Source organism: Musa acuminata, chromosome BXJ2-5 (assembly GCF_036884655.1).
Source record: "Musa acuminata AAA Group cultivar baxijiao chromosome BXJ2-5, Cavendish_Baxijiao_AAA, whole genome shotgun sequence".
Lineage (NCBI taxonomy): Eukaryota > Viridiplantae > Streptophyta > Magnoliopsida > Zingiberales > Musaceae > Musa > Musa acuminata.
Window position 1 is genome coordinate 39,836,734 of NC_088342.1, and position 24,415 is coordinate 39,861,148.

Consider the following 24,415-nt stretch of genomic DNA (forward strand, 5'->3'; position numbering starts at 1 on the left):
TAAATAGTCATAGACACTTCAATTTTTCTTCCACAATCGATGTGATATTAATTCTGCTCTTGCTTCATATGCAGCAAGAATTTTTTTTTTCCTAGAAAACTCAGAAATGGTGGCTGTTATCCAAAAGAGACTGCATTTTTTATCACAAAAACAAAATGAGAAAGACATTATAAACGGTCAATCATAAACCGGATCCAGGACATTATAAACAACATCCTTGTGGAAAAGGAAAAAAAAGGATTTCATTAGTTTGAACCCCAGGTATTAGACTTTAAGCTAATAGCATTCAGCCCAAAGAGCTTCTATCACTAGGTGATGTATCAGAAATATTACCACATCATTTGTGATTAAAGAGAGAATAAAGAGAAGCACCAGCAGCCGCACGTTTCCTCACCTGTTGGAAAATAACTATCAAGATAATAAAATACCACAGACAAACAATAAGCAACCTTACAAGCTTGTCAACACCATAGCTGCAAGTAATTGCACTAATTTACCTTGTCATTGTTAAACAAGTCCTCCGCAATTGCTTCAATTTGCTTTCGCTTCTTCTCTTCCTTCATGTACTCCGATGTTCCTTTGCGCCCAAAGTCGGACTCACTGAAAAACACATCATGTTGACTCAAGAAGAACTAGAATCACCTGAATGCTGAGAAGATAGCTTGTACGTACTTGTATGGATCTTTTGAAAATGGAATAAGGTCCTTGAAGCTGTTGCCCGAAACGGTCTCTTTCTACATGGTCATTCAATGGACGCAACATTAGCTAAAATCAATGAGTAAAATAACAAAAATGCTTCTGCTCAAATTACCAACGAGAAGAAAATATCTTGTTGGTTCATGTATTATCAAACGTATAAAGAAACCTGCCTTTCTAAAACATTTGAAGTTGAACACTTCATCGGTGGTGGATCTTTGAGAATATGTTGTGCTGATATTCCGTACAATCAGATCTTGACTATATATGATGTCTGAATTTTCATGTCTGTCGACAACAGATTCATCACCTTTCTCTGTCCTTGTAATAAGTCCAACATCCTCATTCCTGGAGTCTGAAACTTTACCATAGGAAGCAATAGCAGAAGAACCAATATCGTTCTCCCTGTTTTCACACCTTCCGGCACCTTTTCCATCTTCCAACCTTCGTTTGACCACATCTTCATATTCACTGTTGATGGCAAGTTGAGGTTTCGATGTGGCATCAGCATGATCCGATGTTGCAGTATCCATCTCAACATCAGAAGCTGCTACTATAGTTTCATCAGTGGAATGTGATGATGAAACAACATCTGCATTAAATGCTTCAAAGTGAGCTTAAAAACAAACTCAGATTCAGGAGAGCTTAAATAAGAGCATTTGATTATAATCGTACAGGTGAAATTCCAATACCAAACAAATCGACCATTAGGAGAAAATTCACTAGTAGAAATGCTCCTTGCCTGATTTAGTTAGACTTCGACCACTCACCCCCATTCACTTGGTTTCAATAATCCAATCATTTCATACAGTCAGCCAGTGAAGGGGGCTTCATTTCACTACAATCATGTTGTTGAAAACAAAATCTGCAAGATTGCAACTCAGCAGAAGCAGGTTTTCCAACTTTGAGTCCAGATAGCAAATTCCAAAGTATCTAAGCAGACGTCTTAATTTCCTCCCTTCTGCCTCCCTTCTTGCCTCCATGACTCCCTATTGACTCGGTTACTATAATCTGATCTCTTAGTCACTAGGCATTCCTATTCACATGACTACCCACCCTCCTATTCACCCTTGATGCTTCCTACAGTCCACAGCTAGATGTTATGACCAATCAGGAGATATTTCACCAAAAAAACTCCAAGTTAGTTTGTGGAAGCTTTCAATTTCCATTGTACCGCAACTCCACATCATGTTACCATAATCAATATGCTATAAAGCAAAACCAAGAAAATTTCTGCATGGTGTTCATATTACTTGAATTTCATTAGTTGAAAAGAAGCAGCAAGCAGTCAGATTTTTGTTTTTATCCTGCCCCAACCATCCCAACACAAGGATTTCCAATTTGGGTCAAGCTCGATGCTGGAAGATGGTCAGCATGGAACATGTGATTAGGATGGCATGGCATGGCCTGTGTATCAACATTCATATAACTTTTTAAAAGCATACCAACCTTTTAATGATTAAATGTCATTGCACATGAATACTTACAAGGAGGTTGCTCAAAGATGGACAGATCCAGGTTTCCAGATAGAACGGCAACAACTAATTTTACATCAATAACCCTGACCAAGGAAGACAGCTCGCGCAAGTGATTGAATTCGCCTGTTGACTCAGCAGGTACAACCAAGAAAAGCTGATTATTCTCCCCATCTGTGGAAGTCTAAGAACTTCCCAATAAGTCGGATATCAACCGTTAAATCAATGTAATTTAAGAAAATCCCTTAATGAGCATTATAACATCCAAGACAAATTCAATGCCAGGATTGAGAACCAGGAAATAATTCTGTCCACCAATTATGCTAATGGAGTTCAGAGAGAAATCAATATAATGATTCATGCATTACAAAAAGAAAAATACCATTACATTATATACTCCTTATTTCTCAGTAGTATGCTTTACCAGTTCTAAAACTGTTTTAATTGCAAACAAGAGACAAAAAAAAGGATATTCCAAACTACGAAACCATAATGAATTTCAACTAACCAAAGGTTCTTTACACTCCTGAGATCTAACTGGGACAGGTTTGCCAAAGAAAGAAGGAAAAAAGATAAAGCAGGTATCAGGCATCTGAACCTTTACACCAACTAAACAGACAAAAGAATTCATTTTTTAGAAAAGAAATACTTAGACTACATGAATTTTGCTCTCCTACCAGAATAACCCAAATTGATGAGCCAGCAATATCAATTCACATTTAATAACTCCATTGTGATACAAGCATGATAGGGGAAGATATGGAAATAAATAAGACAAATACCAAACACGAGGAAGTTTGAAGTAGCTTGAGGTATCTATGTATACAAATTAATGAGCAGCATAGATTCCACTTATCAGCTAAATATACTATCATCAAATAAATTATAAGGTAGAATTAAAAGCATAGGCAAGATAAAGTACCTGGCTGTTTGAAGAAAATTCACCAGCACTGAGACATTTTGCTCCAACTAGTTCTAGTAGTGATTGGAACATACCCTTAAATTTGTACTGCAACCAAAAAGGTATGGGTTAGCACCAGATCTCTTGAGAAGAAATTACAGAAGGAAAATGAAACAAGAAATCCACCAGATTTAATGATCCCAGAACAAAAGTATAGCCTTCAAAAATTTTCTCCCGAAACATGGGTTCAACAACCTTTACCAATGTCCCATCTAGTACCAAATCTGGGACATATCTGGAAAACAAAATACAAGTACATGCATGATCAGTAAGTGATTCAAGATTCGGCATTTCCTTTCTACATTGAACATTTAATAAGCAGTTGCAAGAACCCAAAAAGCACCAGTAAGATATTAACAACAGGAGTGTGCGAACTTACAATGTACAGCTTGGAATTTCTGTGCATATGCTCTTCTCAGCAAGCATCTAAAATTCAAGATACCAATATAACAGCGAAATGAAATCACAAATGGGTGAAACAAACAAAGGTAATCACCATCAATGTAAAAAAAGGAAAAAAAAAAAAAAAACAGAAGCATGGTAGATTAATTAAATAGAAAAAAGATCATGGCATCAGTTAACTTAGCTAATAGCTGATGTGCTGGCGTAATGAGTTGTGATCAACAGACATTCACATGAGACAACTGGCCAGCACAAACTGAGTCAGGCCAGCACTAGCTTTGTCAAGCCAGCAAATGCCTTCATGCCCCCAACATGGCACAGAATTAAGGTCGTAATAGGCTGGCATCTCATGAACAGGATTTGCACCATAGGTCATCCAAGACAATATGCTATCAGAAACTAATTGTGTGTTTATTCCTCAAATTTCAGATGAAGACTATCCATAAAGACTAAACATAAAGGGAACACAAGGACCAGATTTCTGTCTGAGCCAGACCATTCCTGCAGTTCCAATTAGTATGATCCCTATACATAATTTTAAAGCAGAAACAGTAACTAAAAGTTTTATCATTTCATTTTTAAATAGATAAACATATAATTTAAAAAAAAAATCTACATGTACATTTAAACATGTGTGAGACATGTATCATAAGTACCATTGCTTTCAAAGTTTCAATTATGTCAGCTTTCTGGATGGAACTTGGTCCAAGTTAGCCAAAAGAAGATCTGCTTGAACGAATATGAAAAGTATATCTTGAATTAACAACCTGGCCTCGCCCAATTTCCCAAATAAAAAATCGATTTCGCTAGTTAAAACCCCTCCTAAACTCAACCCACCGTCAACATATATTCCAGTAAGCAGCAATAGGCTAGTTAAGGTGGAGTTGCATGTGCTAGAACAAACATGTTGAACCTGAAGAATACACAACCCACTTAATAGATAAGTCAGTCTGATTTGGGTAAAGGATGACATAGTGAACACAACTTCAAAGCTATTTGACTACCTACACAACCTGTAATACTTCAAAAACATACTAATAAACCCATTAATATGATTTGAACACAACAAAGTTAACATGGTAGGCTGAAAATCACATGTTCAACATTTTTAACTTGATTAATACTGTTTGATTTGGGTGAATATCCTAAAGTTCAAAACTGATGATTCATAATAATAATAATAAGAGAAGCAGAAGTGCTTGCACATTGTTAACCACCTAGTATCCTTAAACAGTTGGATAATATAACACTGAAAGTGGGTCTTGGCAAAACTACAAGGATTCTTCTATTGTCACATGGATTCCATACATCGAAATTAACCCAGTTCGTAAAACAATCCCTCTCAACACAGAGTTAAGGCAGTGCCCAGATGGGTCTCCTCAAACACCAAGTGTAGGAACCTTGTGCACTTGGCTGCACATTTTGTAGTTTAATCTACAACACTCACGTACACAAGCTGTTACAGATTCCCCATCACACAACTGTAGCAAGAAGATGCAAAGAATTGTACAAGTTAGAACGCTAAACCAAAATATGCTTCCAGAGAAGGAAAATTTAGAAGCATGCCAAACTAAGTATGATTTACCAGTGATTTTTGTGCCAGCTATGCTGCATCCTCCTAACACGCAATAATGGGCACATTCCTATGCATTTAACTAGAATGTGTAATGGACATGGGACAATACAGGATTGTGTCACATGTCATAGCGAGGGCATGGCAACCCAATTTACTCATTTACATGCAAAAAATAAGTTATTTTAATTGCATCACATGTAATGAATTAGACATCTCTAACTAACAAAAGTATAAGCATTGTTCAACATGTATATTAAGCAAGAAAACCCACTCAAGAATAACAACCATAACTGCACTATTATGCAACATATTTGTTACTACTACAATCCCAAGTTTATAGACTAGTGGGCTCCATCGACGACAAAGCATATGTAAGGATATGAAATTTGCCACTAAACTGATATGTTAGACATCAAATCAATCCCTACTTTCCATCAAGATATGCTTTTTACAACAACTTTGTCAAACACCCGATCAAAAAGACACTTCCCCGATATGGTTAAATGTTCCTTCCAATACCACCCGACCCCTCTGATGTGGCCCATATAAAGAACATATGATATATTTATCTAATTTTTTATTAAACATGCAGGTGTTCGACTGGGCATTTAATAAAGTGGGTCTGAGAACCACTGCTCAAATCTAGTTACCCCACTTTAAAGAAATTGCCAACTCCAAAAAAATAACAAAAATCAGATACTATGAAAACCAGTGCTATGCCAGACATATTCTTATAGCACCATAATCAAAATAATAGCATGAAATACCTTAAACCAATCACCAAGGATAATGGGTTTCCTAGCCAAGACTGCTTGAATGAGCTCAATTGTTACTGGAGAAGATTTTTCAACAAGAACATGTGAACACTCTGGGCTCCAGCTACTGGTCAGATATGCACCTTTTAAAGGAGGAATTGAACAATTAATGTGATCAACAAACAAAGTAGTTCAATAAGAACCCTCAAGTGCCCCAAATGCACAAAAACAATCTAGAGAAGAATCTTAACAAAAGAGGTTACATTAACCTACAGATAGCAATTCATAAAAGTGGATAGAAATTCTGCTTTAAAAAAAAAACAAAGGATTTCCACATCAGAACAAGAATCCCATATTGCATAATGTATCATTCTAGACTCTGATAGACAGGAACTTTTGGTAGGCTTGGAGTGGCACAAGCCTCATGCTAAGTAGTAAAAGATAATCAACTCAACAAGGTTGTGTCTTGACAGCTCAGCATGGCATAAGATCCATGACCAGCAAAACTCTATATGAAACATTAAAGCAGTCTTTACAACAAAAGTTCCAACTTCAAAAGACATTGTAACTAAGGCAGTCACTTCACATTTTCATAGATATTTTGTTATTTGGAGAATCCAACATGCCCAAGTACATCAATCTGCAATCCAAACAAAAGCATAAATATGTGCCTGCACCCAACTATGTGTGCACACAAGAGGGTGATAAAGAAAGGAAAAGGATGAAAGAATACGTACTCCAATGTCATAACAGAGTAATCTATTTTGAGTTATGTTTTTGCAACTAAGTAATCAACTATGATAGGTTGGGAGAAATTAGGAAAATTTTCTATACAAACACTGTAGACAAGAAACAACTGATGAGATTTGTCCTTCATATGTGCTGAATAATATTAATACTAAGACATTCACATTACCAACTAAATACAAATAGCTCATGATGAACTGCATAGAGGTATAACTGCTAGCGAACAAGTAATTAACAAAACAAACTAATGGAAGTGGTACATTTACTAGCTTGGCCAGGTACATTTGAATTTTTTGAGCAATGTAAACAACAACAAAATATGAAATGAAGGTACCTATGGGGAATGCAAATTATATTATTGACAATTCTAAAATTTGTTTACTAATAGAGAGTATGCAACTAATTTTGTAGTAATGAACGAGAAGACAAATATCATCAAGAATAAATCACCCTTCACAAGGTAGCAAGCATGCTTACTGCAAACTGTTTCCAAAAATTTTAATTGAACTTAAAGAATCATGCTAAGAGTACAGTGTTGTACACTTCTTGTTTAAAAGAACCTAACAAGCCTTAACACTAAGACAAGATAACAGTGTACTTTTGCAGCTAAATTCAGTAAGAAAACATGCTTTAAGTATTGTATACATACCAATAGCTAAAATTGTAGCCAGAATCATTGGATTCAGTGGGCTCGTATTCACAGAACGGGAAAAAATGACAAAAGGAACATAAGATAACCTGCCAAAACACCAGCCACATCAGAAAATGTTAGTATTAGTAGACACTATATTTAAATGGACACATAACACAGACATTATTGGTGTCAAACAGATCAAGACAGAATCAATCCAGTAGGATGGCGTTAATCACAATTAGAAGGATCATTCACCTGAAAGTTGCACTGCCAGTTCCAAAAGTAACAAAGTTCCCATCCTTCAGCATCGCTTCCTGGTTTTTCTTCAAACGAGTTGCATCAGACCCCAGTTCCTTGTTAACAACTGTGCCAAATTTCGATCGATCTATTATACGAACACCCGAGAAACCACTGGAGATCATGCTTCCAGAGGGATCTTGAGAAATCATTTTATCAAGAACAATCTCGGCATGAACTCGAGAAATCGACGTGTCCGTTTGAACAACCACATCACAATCTACAAAGAAGAATTGCCACTACAAAAATGAAATAAAATATGCAGTACAAGATGATTTTGCAGCCAATGTGTGACTTACACAAATGCAATGGTGCATCAATGGCACTGAAAAAATTCACTTCTTGAGAAGATCAGCATCAAGCAAGCAAATAAATTGTAAATTACACAAACAAGAAAGATTGTACTACTGCTGATATCAGCATCTATGTTCATACGACACTGGTGCTACCACAGTTAGGGTTGGGAAACGGTTGTATATACAAGAGTGATCTGTTTTGAGCCTTCTTGAAAGCAAAATTAGCAGTAGAACTGTTGAATCCTACATAACTTCTGAACCTCACTGAACGAGTAATACATAACAGGAGGTGATGCCCCTCAAACCTTAAACCCTAAACCCTAAATTATCGTCACAAGAAAAGGGAAATAAGAAGTTCTGACCTTTTCGACCAATTTTGTATGTTCCTATTGAGAAGATGTAGTACTTCTGGGCACCTGCCAGACCAAGAACCGAAGACAAAAACGTGAGCTAATAAACACAAAAAAAATGCTGAGTTTCGAACAAAAATGGGGAAAAAAAAAAAACTGAGCGAAGCACAAGAAGGAAAAAGAAACACGGAAACAATAGGTCGTAGATATGAGAAAATCGAAACAGCGGGCAATTGTTGAGTGAAGAAGAGGTACCTCGAACGGGATCGACGGGATACAGACACCAAACCATCGGTCAAGCGTCTATGGCACAATGTCTGGTACCATTTGAAGCGGGGGAGAGAGGCTGATAAACACCCTAGAAATCAATGCTCGCGAATCGCCCCTTTCTCTCGTTTCCTCCGCTCCGCCCGCCACCAGCGATTCATCGAAAGAAATGATAAAAGAACAAGAAAAACACAAAAAGTGGATTTTTTTTTTGTGTGTAGGCCCGAATACATAGAAACCATTTTATAATAACCTTGAACATGTGAAGTCGATAAATAATTGATTTTTTGCATCTAAAAACCTAAAATATTTACTTATCACCGTTCGTCCTTTTTGTTAAAATTATATACTTACATATACTTATACATGTATTTATTCAAAATTAATAATATACATATATATATGAATTTTAAAAATAATATTAATGTTTAAGAAATTTTCATGGAACGAGTTTTTTTTTAATAATAATTTTGCCCTTAGTACTCGTCCGCCTATCTCCGCCTCCGCCCTGAACCACATCCGTCATCGTCTCCCCGCCCCTTTATTTTGTCGGATTTATCGTTGCCTCCACCTCTACCCCTGGCCCTCATTGGATCCGTTACCTCACCCTTGTTGTCCTCGTTCATTGACATTCACTGGCGGCCAACATCATCATTTATGGACCTCACATGAGAAAGAGGGAGCATAGGGGTCGCCACAACCATCCCTATAGATTCTATCGAACCTTAGCAAACTCATCCTTGCACACCTCACCTATTGTGGTCTTAAAGCCATTGACCGAGAGTTGGGATTGACCCAAAGGCGCGAAGTCATCCAAACAACCCTCGTGACAGTTTGATGGGGCGGTTGACATAGCGCCGAGGTGGTCCCAAGACTAGGTCGAGGTGGTTTCTAGTCCCCTCAAGGGTTTTGCACAAAGGTCGATATCGGAGGAAATTTCTCAACTTAACCCCTCCAATGTTTAAATTAGTATTTAGGAGTTATGTGGGCGTAGAGTCTTTTCGATGAGAGAGGTCCGACCCCTATGTAAGCACCAAGGTCGGCTTTTATACTTGGGCAGTCGAGGGGATCGACCATAATCATTGTAATGCCCTTCTTTGGCATTTTGCCCACATGGCCGACAGGCCCGAATGGCCCCCTATGTGTTGCTATCCATGAAGGTTGACCGAAGGGGAGAATATCTGAGCGGTAGCCCGAGGACCACTGCTTGTGGTGACTAACTAGATCGGCCCAAACGACCTCTTATGGATTGTTGTTTGCAAGAGCTGGTAGGCCATTGCTCCTCCCATATTGCTACTAAGAGGCGGGGATAACCTAGCCTTCGTTCTCCACGTCAGCTCCTCGGTGGTGACTGTTAGGATCGGAGCGGCACTAAGAGGGGGGGGTGAATTAGTGCAGCGGATTAAAACTTCGGTTTTAGAAAAATCTTTCGTACGATAAGAACGGAACTTGAAAAGTTTAACTTGAAAGCGTATTCTTAAAGTTGCGCAGCAAGGGTAATAAGAAACTAAAGCAGTAAGAAGGTATGCAGTAATGTAAATGACAATAATAAAATGCAAACCAGAGATTACGCCGATTTTAGAGTGGTTCGGTCAAATGACCTACATCCACTTGCGAGGCCCCTCTTCGATGAGGCTCCCACCTTCCACTAGCAAGTCTCTTGAAATGGAAGGGTAAACACCCCTCTTACAACCTTTTACAAGCAGCTCAACCTCTTACAAATTTTCAATAAGAAAGAAGGAGGAGAACTCTCTAGCAAATTGAAAACAAGACTTGCTAAGACTTTCTAAGACTTTTCTCTCAATCAAAATGTTTCTCAAAAGTTGTAATCTCAGCTGAGATTTGAGGGGTATTTATAGGCCTCAAGAGGATTCAAATTTGGGCTCCAAAATTTGAATTCTCTTAGGGTTTCCGATGCTGGAGGTGCCACCGCCCAGCCAAGCGGTGTCACCGCCCAACGCTCGGGTGCTGGACGGTGCAACCGCCCAGCCAAGGAGGTGTCACCGCCCAGCTCTCGGGTGCTGGGCGATTCCATGGCACCGCCTGGCTCTCCGATTCATTGGTTTGGCTTAATTTTAGCCCAAACCAAATCTGACTTTGGGCCCAGTTGGCCCCTAACTAGGATATAGGATTATCTCTTAATCATAATCCTAATTACAAGTGAACTACATAACACAAAAACATCCTAAGCAAGTTTTCAACTGCGAACGTCGAGTCTTGTTCCGGCGAGCTTTCCGACGAATTCCTTCCGACGGACTCCCTGCAAGCTCCCAATCTTTGTGATGACTTTAACGAGTAGCCGAGCCTTCTCGGTGATCTCCGCGAGCCTCCGACGATTTCTTCGGCCTCTTAAACGTCCATCGAGCTCGACTCCGGTATCCTTGCTTTATGTTTTCTGGTTATCGTAGTTAATCCTACACACTTAACTCAATAATATGGATTAGATCAATTAACCCATCAATTGATTATATCATCAAAATCCGAGATTCAACAATCTCCCCCTTTTTGATGATGACAATCAATTGATGACGGAGTTAAACATAACTCCCCCTATCTATATGCCATATTATGAGAAGATAAAAAACACTTGAATTCCATCCCATTGGATTCAAGCATAACTCAATAAGTTCTAATCGTAGAGCTTATCGTTATCCTCATTAAACAATAGTAAGTACGAAACTTCGATGAAAATCATAAGTTAAATGATAAGGGACGAATTTTGCTACGACAGAAGATAAAGATTTTTAATATAAATTTCATGATATCAATCTTGTGATATTTTCAAGGATTTGCAAGGCATATAAGACATTCATATCACACAAGTTTTTGTAATTCATATAAGTCATGCTATCGTTATGGTGTAAGTCATCACTTAGCCATCACTTCTCCCCCTTTGTCATCAACAAAAAGAGACAAGCCAGCTAATTGATGATCATAGAAAAAGGTTTAGCATTTAACAAAGTTCATCATTCAAATTTGCCAGAAATAGTTTATCCAAAAGACATCATCATTTATGTAGATTAAAACAGTAGTTATCTAAAAGGAAAGATCAGTTATCGTTCAAACGATGACAAACTTGAACTTGTTGTTAAAAGCAAACAAAACAGAATAAAAAGATACATCAATTTAATCCTTAGGAGGTAATCCATAGTGCTGATACATGATATCTATTTTTTCATTCATCTGTCGTAGTGTCTTCAAAATTTCAACTTGTTGATTCTGAATTTGTTCTTGCTATGATTTGATCTGAGATAGCTCCGCCATAATGATATCTTCAGAGGAGGAAACAGGAGCTGAAGGTGCTGCGCCAAAGGGACTAGGAGGAGGAGATTCATTTCCCATAAGAATTGGTGTTTCGGGTTGTTCTATTGGTGGAGGAATTGGATCCGTCCTTCTAGGTTGCCTAACCCATATGTCATTGCTAAAAGTGCTAGTCATAGGTGCCCAGCAAGCCAATCACGTGAATGATGGCACGTGTGACTTGATACAGAATCTTTTTGCTTATTATATTTTGGTGTATATCACTTTATAACTATTGCATAAATGCATATATATATTGTGATGTCCTTGGATTTGTGCAATGGGAATCGGATCGTGATGAGATCACGATAATGAGATCGATTCACCTTTAAACACATATCCTAAATAATCCCGGTCATAGGTTACTCGAGAGGGACATCGTGATAACCGGATAGACTGGTGTGCTGTATACCCGTCCATATGATGGATGCAGCTGGTCTCATAGCTACTCGTGTAGGGACACTAGGGATACAGTACAGGTGCTCATTGGAGAATGAGTTCACTGATTGATCCGCTTACGGAATGCTGGATGGTTGATGATGTCTTATTGTCAGACAGCGATTCCGTAGTCCTAGTGGTGTATATGGTCCTTAGACTTGAGACACCAAGGATGTCCTGTATGAGTGCTCCACTCTTTGATACCAGACTTATAGGTTTGGCTGTCCCCAAATCTAGTACAGCTGGTCATTGGGAGTGGTAGTCGACCTTACGAGGGCTATTGAGTGTCAATAGAGGATCATCCACTCTCGGCGTCATGAGAGGAATATCCTATGTGTTCTTGCTCAGACAAATCCTTCGGGTTGAGAGAGAAAGAGTTCTCCGGGAGAATCCGATTAGAGCGAGACTCGAGTAGAAACCGTATGGGTATGACAGCACCATGCTCGATATACGGTCTCTGGGATATTAGATGGATGAGGGACTATAGGTACATGGTAATTGAGGACAGACAGGTCCAATGGATTGGATTCCCCTGTATCGTCTGGGGACTACGACGTAGTGGCCTAGTACGTCCGTAGTCGATGAGTCAAGTGAATTATTACAGAGATAATAATTCACTCAGTCAGAAGGAGTTCTGACAGGTATGACTCACGGCCAGCTCGATATTGGGCCTAGAGGGTCACACACATATGGTAGGCATTGCGATGAGTAGAGGTTCGGATATGAGATATCTGACGGAGCCCTTGTCTTATTGGATGCAGATCCAATACCCACTAGGGAAGGACCCATTAGGTTTTGACATGGGATCTCTATAAATAGGAGGGATTCACAGCCTCATAGGCTAGAGTCTTTGCTTGCCTTTCCTATTCTCCTCTCCCTCTCCACCTCAGAGTAGGCCTGGATATTTGAGGAGCGTCGTCGCAACCCTGCTGTGTGGATCACCGCTAGAGAGGAGGACGCTTGACCTCCTTCACCCTCTCCTAAGGATCTGCAAGGAAACAGGGATATATGATCTCCCTAGGTAACACAATCTCTATACGCAGTTTTGTGTTTTGCGGATTTTTGCGCCCCAATCTTCGCACGATGACGAACATCTTTTTGGGAATCAGGGATTTTGTTTTTCTTGTTCTTCCACTGCGTATATGATGTCGCCCCCAATGATTTCCCAACAGTGGTATCAGAGCCAGGTTGTTCGTGCGAATGATTGGTTTTGAACTGCGTGTGTTGTGTTTAGGAAGAATATTGACATCAAAATCGTTGACGCAAAAGCGAGAAAGGGCAGCAACAATTGCTGCCCTCAATCTGCGTGCGTGTAGCGCAGCGAAGGCGGGCAGCGCAGGGGCTGCGTTTGCAGCAGCCGGCCGGCGGCCTGCTTGCAGCAGGCTTGCTGCCGGCGGGGCTGGCAACCCACGGGCAGAGGCGCCGCAGGGCAGCGGCGCCTGCCGCCGAAAGGAAGCGGCGCCTGCCGCCGCAGGGCAGCGACGCGCGACGCCTTCCGCCGCTGCTCCCGCGGGCGAAACCCCCCCATAGGGGCGGCCGCCCGGCGGTACAGCACCGCCTGCAGAGGCAGCGGCGCTCGAAGGGGGCGCCCACCCGCAGCGGCATCGCCGCCAGCGGGCGTGCCGCTTGCAGGCGAGGGCAGTGCCCTTGCCCCGCCGCACAGGCCGCCGCCGGTAGGGTGGCGGCGGCGGCAGTAGCGAAAGGGGGAAAGGGCATTAGGGTTTTCTGGGAAAAAGATAGTTTTGCCCCTCGGAATTTGAGAAATTCCAGTTTCTGTCTTTTGTCTAAATTACGAAAATACCCTTAGGAATTGAGAAATTCCCTACATGTCCCTGATTTCAGAAAAAAATATTAATTAATTAAAAGGTTTAGTTGATTATTATTTTTATTATTATCTAGTAGTCCTACATGATGATGATTATTTATACATGTGATGTATGATGTGTGGACGGATGATCATGGACCGTGTGATGTGTGTATTTGTGATTATTATTATTGAGGTCGGACCTCCATTATATTTCTCGTTTATTGTCGGGCCTGCGTGCCTATGATTAAGTTGTAATCATATGATGAGGCGCAGCGGGAGTGTGGATGCGATAGCGGGACCCACGAGACGGACGATCGTGATACATGGAGATGCATCAAGATGTCGACGGAACCGACGAGGATGAGATGGACGATCACAGGGCATGGAGATGCACCGTTGCACACATAGATCTTGATGTGAGTGATTAGGCCTACTAGCTCGGGCCTAATCATATTAGGTTGTGGTCCATGATCATCTGATGTGATTGCTTATACACATACTAGATATGTATATATATTTGCATGCGATGTAGATATATATTAAATATGTATATGTGTGACATGTCATATTAGGAGACCAAATTATAGAAACATCTCTCGATAATATTAAGTCGGTAAACGTGAGGCAATTAGATTGACCCATGTGGCCTTCCATCGTTATGAGTAGGAATCGATTCCCAGTGTAGGTTGAGTTGGTCGAGTCCTTCGAGACTCACCTATATCGCGATTCGCTATCTTGCTTACGACATAGAGATGTCACCGGTGACCTGAGGGCATGGTATGCTTGGTCGAGTCCCTCGAGGGTATATCATCAAATCAGACTCATCTTGTAACGAAGGTGTTGACTTAACCGAGCATCATGGTTGGTCGAGTCCCTCGAGGCCATGGTGATTCGGAGGCCGAACAGGACGGGAATCACAAGGAGTTGTAATCGGCAAGAGTTGCCTACCTTTTAGGCTTAGTGTGATTGGTCGAGTCCCTCGAGGTTACACTAAGACGCTGATTGGATCTTGATCCCCACTAGAAGTCTGCCGGAGACTTCCGTTTCACGTGCTGAGGGTGTCGCGTGACTCGATAGTAAAATAGTGGGAGCATATTAAGATAGAAGTCCATATCTTGATAGTTTATTTCTTGCAAAATCTGCATGTTATTCATTTCTGCTACATCTTTATTTTCAGAAAATGTCGCTTTCAAATCCCTTACGTGGCATACTTGATGTCAATCGCCTCACTGGTCCAAATTATACGGATTGGCTCCGTAACTTGAGAATTGTTCTCACAGCGGAGAAAATCGTGTACGTCCTTGATACAGTGATGCCTACGCCCGAAGAAGGGGCAAGCGAGGATGAGATCGCTCGCTACGTGAAGTACATTGATGACTCCACTCTTGCTCAGTGCTATATGTTGGGCTCTATGACTCCAGAGTTACAGAGACAACATGAAAAGATGGATGCCAGATCCATTCTCCTACATGTCCGTAAATTGTTTGAGGAACAGGGAAGGACTCAACGATATGAGATATCCAAGAGCCTTTTCCGCGCTAGGATGACTGAGGGGACACCGGTTCAGAACCATGTCCTAAAGATGATTGAGTGGATAGAGAAACTCACAGGTCTAGGAATGGTCCTAGAGGATAACTTGTGTGTGGACATTGTGCTTCAGTCCCTACCAGATTCCTTTTCACAGTTCATAATGAATTTTAATATGAACAAGCTTGAGGTGACTCTCCCAGAGCTCCTCAATATGTTGAGGGAGGCAAAGAGTTCTATTAAGAAAGAGAAGCCAGTTCTCTACACTGGTGAGACCAGAAAGAAAAGGAAAGCAGAAAGGTCCCTTAAGAAGGGAAAGGGCAAGGGCAAACCAGGTAAAGCAAAGGTTGCTAAGAAAGACCCAACAAAGGACAAAGGCCAGTGCTTCCACTATGGTAAAGATGGGCACTGGAAGAGAAACTGCAAAGAGTACCTTGCAAAAAGGGCGAAACAAAAGCTTGATGAAGCTTCAGGTACATTCATGATCAGTCTCCATTTGTCAGAATCTTATGATAACACATGGGTATTGGATACCGGTAGTGCTTTTCATATATGCAATTCGTTGCAGGTTCTGACAAGGCCTAGGAGACTTGAAAGAGGCGAGATGGACCTCAAGATGGGTAATAGAGCAAAAGTTGCTGTAGTAGCTGTTGGCGAGGTCGCCTTACATCTGCCTAGTGGAGCTTTTATTGCATTAGATGCATGTTATTTTGTTCCTTCTATTATCAAAAACATTATCTCCATTTCATGTTTAACAGTTAGTAGATATAAATTTGTTTTTGAGAACAATGGTTGTTCAATATTATTAGATGATAAGATCATCACGAAAGGAACATTGCATAATGGTTTATTTATGTTAGACACTACTCCACATATCATGAATGTAAATGTGTCCAAAAGGAAACGAGATGAGTTGAACAGAGCATACCTGTGGCATTGTAGGCTAGGTCACATCCATGAAAGAAGGATTCAAAAGTTGCTAAATAATGGATATCTAGATCAATTCGACTATGTGTCATATGCAACTTGCGAGCCTTGCCTTCGTGAAAAACTATCCAACTTTCCATTTAGTGGAACTGGAGAGAGAGCCACTGAGTTGTTGGAACTCATACATAGTGATGTATGTGGACCCATGTCAACTCATGCCATTGGAGGTTACTCCTACTTCATTATATTTACTGATGATTTCTCAAGGTATGGATATGTGTACTTAATGAAGTACAAATCCGAGGCCTTTGAGAAATTCAGAGAGTATAAGAATGAGATGGAGAACCAGACCGGAAAGAGTATCAAAACTCTTCAATCAGATCGAGGAGGTGAGTACTTAAGTAAAGAGTTTACTCAGTTCCTCAAGGACCATGGGATATTATCCCAATGGACACCTCCTTACACACCTCAGCTCAATGGTATCTCTGAAAGGAGAAATCGTACGTTATTAGATATGGTACGGTCCATGATGAGTTTCGCGGACCTACTTCTAGGGATATGCCCTAGAGACCACAGCTTACCTACTGAACAGAGTTCCAACTAAGTCGGTAGTGTCTACACCATATGAGATATGGAAAGGGAAGAAGTCTGATCTTAAGGTTGTTAAGATTTGGGGCTGCCCTGCCCATGTTAAAAGACATAACCCCGATAAGTTAGAATCAAGGACAGAGCGATGCAAATTTGTGGGATACCCCAAGGAAACTTGTGGGTATTATTTCTATCATCTCGAGGACCAAAAGGTCTTTGTAGCTAAGAGAGCAGTATTACTTGAGAAGGAACACATTCTTGACGGAGACAGTGGGAGAATGATAGAATTGAGCGAGGTTGGAGAACCAAGCTCAAGCACCACTCTACAGCCCGAGTCTGTTCAGGTACCTAATACACAAGTATCAACTTTACGCAGGTCTGATAGAGTATCCCATCCTCCTGAGAGATATGTGGGACATATTAGAGCAGAGGATGTAGAGGATATTGATCCTCAGACCTACGAGGAGGCTATTATGAGTATAGACTCCGGGAAGTGGCAAGAAGCCATGAATTCTGAGATGGATTCTATGTACTCCAATAAGGTTTGAAACCTAGTTGATGCGCCCGAAGGTATTGTACCCATCGGTTGCAAATGGATCTTTAAGAAAAAGATCGGAGTAAATGGAAAGGTAGAGACCTATAAAACAAGGCTAGTGGCTAAGGGGTATCGTCAAAGGCAATGTGTTGACTACGACGAAATTTTCTCACCCGTAGCAATGCTAAAATCCATCAGAATTCTATTGGCTATTGCAGCACACTATGATTATGAGATCTGGCAGATGGATGTGAAAACCGCATTCCTCAACGGGAACCTCGAGGAGGAGGTGTATATGATGCAACCTGAGTGATTCGTGTCCAAGAACTGCCCAGATAAAGTGTGTAGGTTGCTTAAATCTATTTATGGACTAAAGCAAGCTTCCCGAAGTTGGAACATAAGATTTGATGAGTCAATCAGATCTTATGACTTCGTTAAGAACGAAGATGAGCCTTGTGTGTACAGGAAGGTAAGTGGGAGCGCTATCACCTTTTTGGTGTTATATGTGGATGACATCCTCATCATTGGGAATGACGTAGGAATGCTATCCACTGTAAAGACTTGGTTATCTAGACACTTCTCCATAAAGGACTTAGGGGAAGCATCCTATATCTTGGGGATTAGAATCTATAGAGATAGATCCAAGAGGATGCTTGGCTTGTCCCAGTCCAGGTACATAGAAACCATTGTCAAAAGGTTTGGCATGGAAAATTCCAAAGGGCAAACATGAATATGATACCTTATGCCTCAGCAATAGGGTCTATCATGTATGTCATGCTATGTACTAGGCCTGATATAGCGCATGCTCTGAGTGTCACGAGCAGGTATCAGGCGGATCCAGGCTTGGAGCACTAGAAAGCAGTAAAGTGTATCCTTAAGTACTTGAGAAGGACTAAGGATCTTTTACTAGTATATGGAGGTAATAGCCTTAAGGTTGAAGGCTTCACTGACTCAAGTTTTCAGTCTGATGTCGATGATAGCAAGTCAAATTCAGGGTATGTGTACACCTTGAATGGAGGAGCAGTGTGCTGGAAGAGTTCCAAGCAAGATACCACTGCTGACTCGACCATAGAGGCGGAGTACATCGCTGCATCGGATGCAGCAAAGGAGGGAGTCTGGGTGAAGAAGTTCATCACAGATTTGGGAGTCGATACAGATAGTGACAAGTCGACTTCCTTATATTGCGACAACTATGGGGTGATTACTCATATAAGGGAACCCGGGTCTCATCAGAAGTGTTCTGAGGAGGTTCCAGCTTATAAGAGAGATCGTAACCCGAGGAGATGTAGTAGTGGAAAGAGTTCCATCCGAAGATAACATTGCAGATCCACTGACAAAGCCGTTGTCTCAGATTGTCTTTGAGCGTCACAGGAGTCTGATGGGGATCAGACACATAGGTGATTGGCTTTAGGTCAAGTGGGAGATTGCTAGTCATAGGTGCCCAGCAAGCCAATCACGTGAGTGATGGCACGTGTGACTTGATACAGAATCTTTTTGCTTATTATATTTTGGTGTATATCACTTTATAACTATTGCATAAATGCATATATATATTGTGATGTCCTTGGATTTGTGCAATGGGAATCGGATCATGATGAGATCACGATAATGAGATCGATTCACCTTTAAACACATATCCTAAATAATCCCGGTCATAGGTTACTCGAGAGGGACATCGTGATAACCGGATAGACTGGTGTGCTGTATACCCGTCCATATGATGGATGCAGCTGGTCTCATAGCTACTCGTGTAGGGACACTAGGGATACAGTACAGGTGCTCATTGGAGAATGAGTTCACTGATTGATCCGCTTACGGAATGCTGGATGGTTGATGATGCCTTATTGTCAGACAGCAATTCCGTAGTCCTAGTGGTGTATCTGGTCCTTAGACTTGAGACACCAAGGATGTCCTGTATGAGTGCTCCACTCTTTGATACCAGACTTATAGGTTTGGCTGTCCCCAGATCTAGTACAGCTGGTCATTGGGAGTGGTAGTCGACCTTACGAGGGCTATTGAGTGTCAATAGAGGATCATCCACTCTCGGCGTCATGAGAGGAATATCCTATGTGTTCTTGCTCAGACAAATCCCTGGCCAGGGTCATTTGGGTTGAGAGAGAAAGAGTTCTCCGGGAGAATCCGATTAGAGCGAGACTCGAGTAGAAACCGTATGGGTCTGACAGCACCATGCTCGATATACGGTCTCTGGGATATTAGATGGATGAGGGACTATAGGTACATGGTAACTGAGGACAGACAGGTCCAATGGATTGGATTCCCCTGTATCGTCTGGGAACTACGGCGTAGTGGCCTAGTACGTCCGTAGTCGATGAGTCAAGTGAATTATTACAGAGATAATAATTCACTCAGTCAGAAGGAGTTCTGATAGGTATGACTCACGGCCAGCTCGATATTGGGCCTAGAGGGTCACACACATATGGTAGGCATTGCGATGAGTAGAGGTTCGGATATGAGATATCCGACGGAGCCCTTGTCTTATTGGATGCAGATCCAATACCCACTAGGGAAGGACCCATTAGGTTTTGACACGGGATCTCTATAAATAGGAGGGATTCACAGCCTCATAGGCTAGAGTCTTTGCTTGCCTTTCCTATTCTCCTCTCCATCTCCACCTCAGAGTAGGCCTGGAGATTTGAGGAGCGTCGTCGCAACCCTGCTGTGTGGATCACCGCTAGAGAGGAGGACGCTTGACCTCCTTCACCCTCTCCTAAGGATCTGCAAGGAAACAGGGATATACGATCTCCCTAGGTAACACAATCTCTATACGCAGTTTTGTGTTTTGTGGATTTTTGCGCACCAATCTTCGCACGATGACGAACATCTTTTTGGGAATCGGGGATTTTGTTTTTCTTGTTCTTCCGCTGCGCATATGATGTCGCCCCCCATGATTTCCCAACAAAAAGTGCACCTAAGTCTTTTCAGTAGGTTTTTATTTATTATGTTATATCGATCATTTTGAATAGATTCTTCATCGGGTGGAATGCAAATGTCATAGGCATGAAGAATTCTAGTGATTAACCTCCCATATGGCAATATAGTATCTTTAGTCATAATATCCTGCATGTGTTGGCGAATTAAGTACCCAAAACAATTATGCTAACCGGTCATAATCCAATACATGGTTCCTATTTCTATTTGACTTATTTCGTCAAGATGAAATTGTTTGGGGAATATGATGCTTGTGATAATGTGATGAAGAATTTTAGAGTTGAAAGGCAGTAAGTGTTCACAGCTCTTGGGTAGGAAGTCAAGGTTTGGATTTGCAAAAATTGTTTTCACGGCTTCGGTATAGGTTGCTCCTATTGTTTTGACGTCCCATTTACCTATAAAATAACATCCCCTATCTTTTTCAGTTATGCCAATTAGCTCACAAATAGTGCTGTCAAATATTCTAATGGGTGTTCCTAAAAGGTAAGTGCTTAGGCTATCGTTGTCCTCATAAAGGTTGGCATAGAACAATCTAACTAATCGCGGATAGATTGGTTCATCTATTTGTAGTAGAGGTAGAGCTTCTAGGTGTGCAAACCACCTAATGGGTTCTAAGTCTTCTAGTTCATCTAGATCAACGTATTTTCCCTTATGGATACATCGTGTTTCAAATTTTGGAAAGCTAAGGGCTACCTCTTTTGATCTAAAAAGATCATGGTCAAATGAATCTCCTTCAATCCTTTTTCCTTTTGATCTCTTAGGAGCCATAATCTAGACAAGATGATGATAAAATTGTAAAAAATAAGCAAGGAAAAGAGGAAATAAAAGAAGGAATGGGATACCAAAAAGAGGGATTTCAAGTGTTACCTTATGGAGATTATGTTGAGAGATGGAAAGCTTGGACCACCAAGAATCCTTCTCCAATACTTCTAAGAGTTAGAATGAGGGTTAGAGGGAATGGGAGAGGGTTTTGAGAGTGTTTTTTTCGGGTTGGGGGCGGTGTCACCGCCGGCCCTAACCCCTCGGGTTAGTAAGGCTCGCTTGGTCGGTGTCACCGCCAAACCGGTCGGTGTCACCGCCTGGCGCCCGAGCGCCAGGCGGTGCAACCGCCGGATCTAGCGGTGCCACCGCTGGCATCCCGCGGAGGAAAGAAAAAAAAAAATTTTCTTCCTCCCTTTTGTTTAGCTTCTTCCCTCAAGATCATAAGTTATACTTTGATGGATCATTTTGAATTGAAGAAGAAGGAAGAAATCAAATCCACAGAAGAAAGGAAAAGGACGAGTCATTTTTCGTGAAGCTCATTTTAGGGACAATTTAACATGCCTAATTCCCTTCTAATGAATTCAAATTGATCTTCGTTCAAAGCTTTTGTAAATATATCTGTTAATTGATACTTTGTGTCAATGAATTCTAGAACAACATCATTGTTAAGGACATGATCGCGTATGAAATGATGCCTAACGTCGATGTGCTTAGTTCTAGAGTGCAGAATTGGATTTTTAGTAAGACATATGGCACTAGTATTATCACATTTTATGGGAATATTTTTAAAGTGAATTCCATAGTCTTCTAATGTATTTTTCATCCAAATGACTTGTGCACAACATGCACTTGCAGTAATGTATTCGGCTTCCGCCGTAGATAGTGCAACTAAATTTTGTTTCTTGGAAGTCCAAGAAACAAGTGCATGTCCTAAAAATTGGCATGTTCCGGATGTACTTTTTCTATCGATCCTGCATCCGCCAAAATCGGCGTCTGCATAAGCTATTAGATCAAAATTTTCAGATTTTGGATACCACAATCCTAAATTTGGAGTTCCTTTAAGATACCTGAATATTCTTTTAACACTCTTCAGATGAGATAATTTAGGATTAGATTGAAACCTAGCGCAAAGTCCTACACTAAACATAATATCTGGTCTAGTCGCGGTGAGGTAGAGTAGACTACCTATCATTCCCCTATATGTTTTTTGATCGAAATTTTCACTATTTTCATCCATATCTAACTTAGTCGCAGTACTCATAGGGGTGTTTATTGCTTTTGAATTATCCATGTTAAATCATTTTAACAATTCTAATGTATATTTAGATTGGTTAAGAAATATACCATCACTAAGTTGTTTGATTTGTAATCCCAAAAAGAAAGTTAATTCACCCATTAAACTCATTTCAAATTCATGACTCATACATTTGGCAAATGATTCACATAGTGATTCATCCGAAGAGCCAAAAATAATATCATCAACATAAATTTGCACAATAAGAAAATTATTTTCAAAATGTTTAATAAACAATGTAGTATCAACCTTGCCTTTGGTAAAATTATTTAAAATAAGAAAGGAACTAAGCCTTTCATACCAAGCTCTAGGAGCTTTAGTCAATTTGAATACATGATTAGGAAGAAGAGAATTTTCAAATCCGGGAGGTTGTTCGACATATACTTCTTCGGAAATAAAACCATTCAAGAAAGCACTTTTGACATCCATTTGAAATAGTTTAAAATTATTACTACTAGCATAGGCAAGGAGCATCCTTATGGCTTCTAATCGAGCCACGGGAGCGAAGGTTTCTTCGTAATCGATACCTTCTTCTTGATTGAAACCTTTGGCCACTAATCTAGCCTTGTTTCTAACCACGATACCATTTTCATCTTGCTTGCTTCTAAAGACCCACTTAGTACCTATGACTAAGTGGTCACTTGGTCTAGGAACAAGCTTCCATACCTCATTCCTCTCAAATTGGTTCAATTCTCCTTGCATTGCAATGACCCAAAAATCATCTTTTAAGGCTTCGTCAATGCATTTAGGTTCAATTTGAGAAAGGAAAGCGGCGTTAGCACAAAAATTCTTGAAAGAAGAACGAGTTTGAACCCCTTTTGTTGTATCTCCTATAATTAGCTCCTTTGGATGAGCATCTACATACTTCCATTCTTTGGGTAAAGAAATTTCGGAAGAAGATGCATTCAAATGGCTATTTTGAGGAGGGGGTTCGTTTAAATTCAGATTATCAAAACCAAGATTATCATCAAAATCATTTTTCTTTAAATTAGAAATTTCATTAAAAACTACATGAATAGACTCTTCTATTACTAAGGTCCTTTTGTTAAAGACACGAAAGGCCTTAGAAACGGAGGAGTAACCAAGAAAAATGCCTTCATCGGATTTAGCATCAAATTTACCTAGGGCATCCTTTTCATTTAAAATGAAGCATTTACAACCAAAAACTTTAAAATAAGAAATATTTGGTTTTTTGTTATTCCATAATTCATAGGGAGTTTTTGATAGAGATGGTCTTATTAGGACCCTATTCATGATGTAACAAGCCGTATTTACGGCTTCGGCCCAAAAATATTTGGGTAAACTATGTTCATTTAACATAGTTCTTGCCATTTCTTGTAGGTTTCTATTTTTCCTTTCAACTACTCCATTTTGTTGAGGATTTCTTGGAGTTGAGAAGTTGTGATTGTACCCATTAACTTCGTAAAAATTTTGAAAGTCACGGTTTTGGAATTCACCACCGTGATCACTCCGAATTGATGAAATCATGAAGCCTTTTTCGTTTTGAGTGAGTTTACAAAATTTAGAGAAACACTTGAAGCAATCACTTTTGTGAGCTAAGAAATAGGTCCAAGTGTATCTAGAGTAGTCATCCACAATCACAAAAGCATATTTGCTTCCACCTAGACTTATTGTATCAATTGGTCCAAATAAGTCCAAATGGATCAATTGTAATGGTCTAGTGGTGCTAATTTGATTTTTTGGTTTGAAGCTTGTTTTTATTTGTTTGCCTAGTTGACATGCATCGCATACCTTATCCTTAATAAACTTCATATTCGGAATCCCTCGTACTAATTCTTGAGATGAGATTTTAGATATTGTTTTCATGCTTG

General features: G+C 40.3%; 1 protein-coding gene across 3 annotated transcripts; it reads right to left on the bottom strand.

Moving 5' to 3' along the window:
- Positions 1-116: 116 nt before the first annotated feature.
- On the bottom strand, positions 117-8,663 carry LOC135584331 (nibrin homolog). Of its 3 annotated transcripts, none has more exons than XM_065109418.1 (13): positions 8,445-8,663; positions 8,202-8,255; positions 7,502-7,763; positions 7,262-7,350; positions 5,878-6,008; positions 3,512-3,558; positions 3,259-3,367; positions 3,094-3,180; positions 2,184-2,355; positions 866-1,288; positions 673-730; positions 498-600; positions 117-394 (listed from the first exon to the last, which is right to left on the bottom strand). In XM_065109418.1, the coding sequence occupies exons 1-13, from the start codon at positions 8,479-8,481 to the stop codon at positions 338-340; spliced, it is 1,629 nt and encodes a 542-aa protein (XP_064965490.1). In that variant the 5' UTR covers positions 8,482-8,663; the 3' UTR covers positions 117-337. The 3 variants fall into 3 exon arrangements, with proteins under 3 accessions (XP_064965490.1, XP_009401854.2, XP_064965488.1); XM_009403579.3 differs by having other exon boundaries at positions 673-734; positions 870-1,288; positions 7,502-7,610; positions 8,445-8,661; XM_065109416.1 differs by having other exon boundaries at positions 673-734; positions 870-1,288; positions 8,445-8,661.
- Positions 8,664-24,415: the final 15,752 nt, after the last annotated feature.

What these genes read in the sequence shown, in the direction of transcription:
- LOC135584331 (XM_065109418.1), bottom strand. Translation starts at nt 8,481, where the DNA reads ATGGTTTGGTGTCTGTATCCCGTCGATCCCGTTCGAG. An exon ending in TTCTGGGATCATTAAATCTG is followed by an intron (nt 3,181 to 3,258) that starts GTGGATTTCTTG and finishes TTTTGGTTGCAG; the next exon opens with TACAAATTTAAGGGTATGTT. An exon ending in ACTTGTTTAACAATGACAAG is followed by an intron (nt 395 to 497) that starts GTAAATTAGTGC and finishes ATTTTCCAACAG; the next exon opens with GTGAGGAAACGTGCGGCTGC.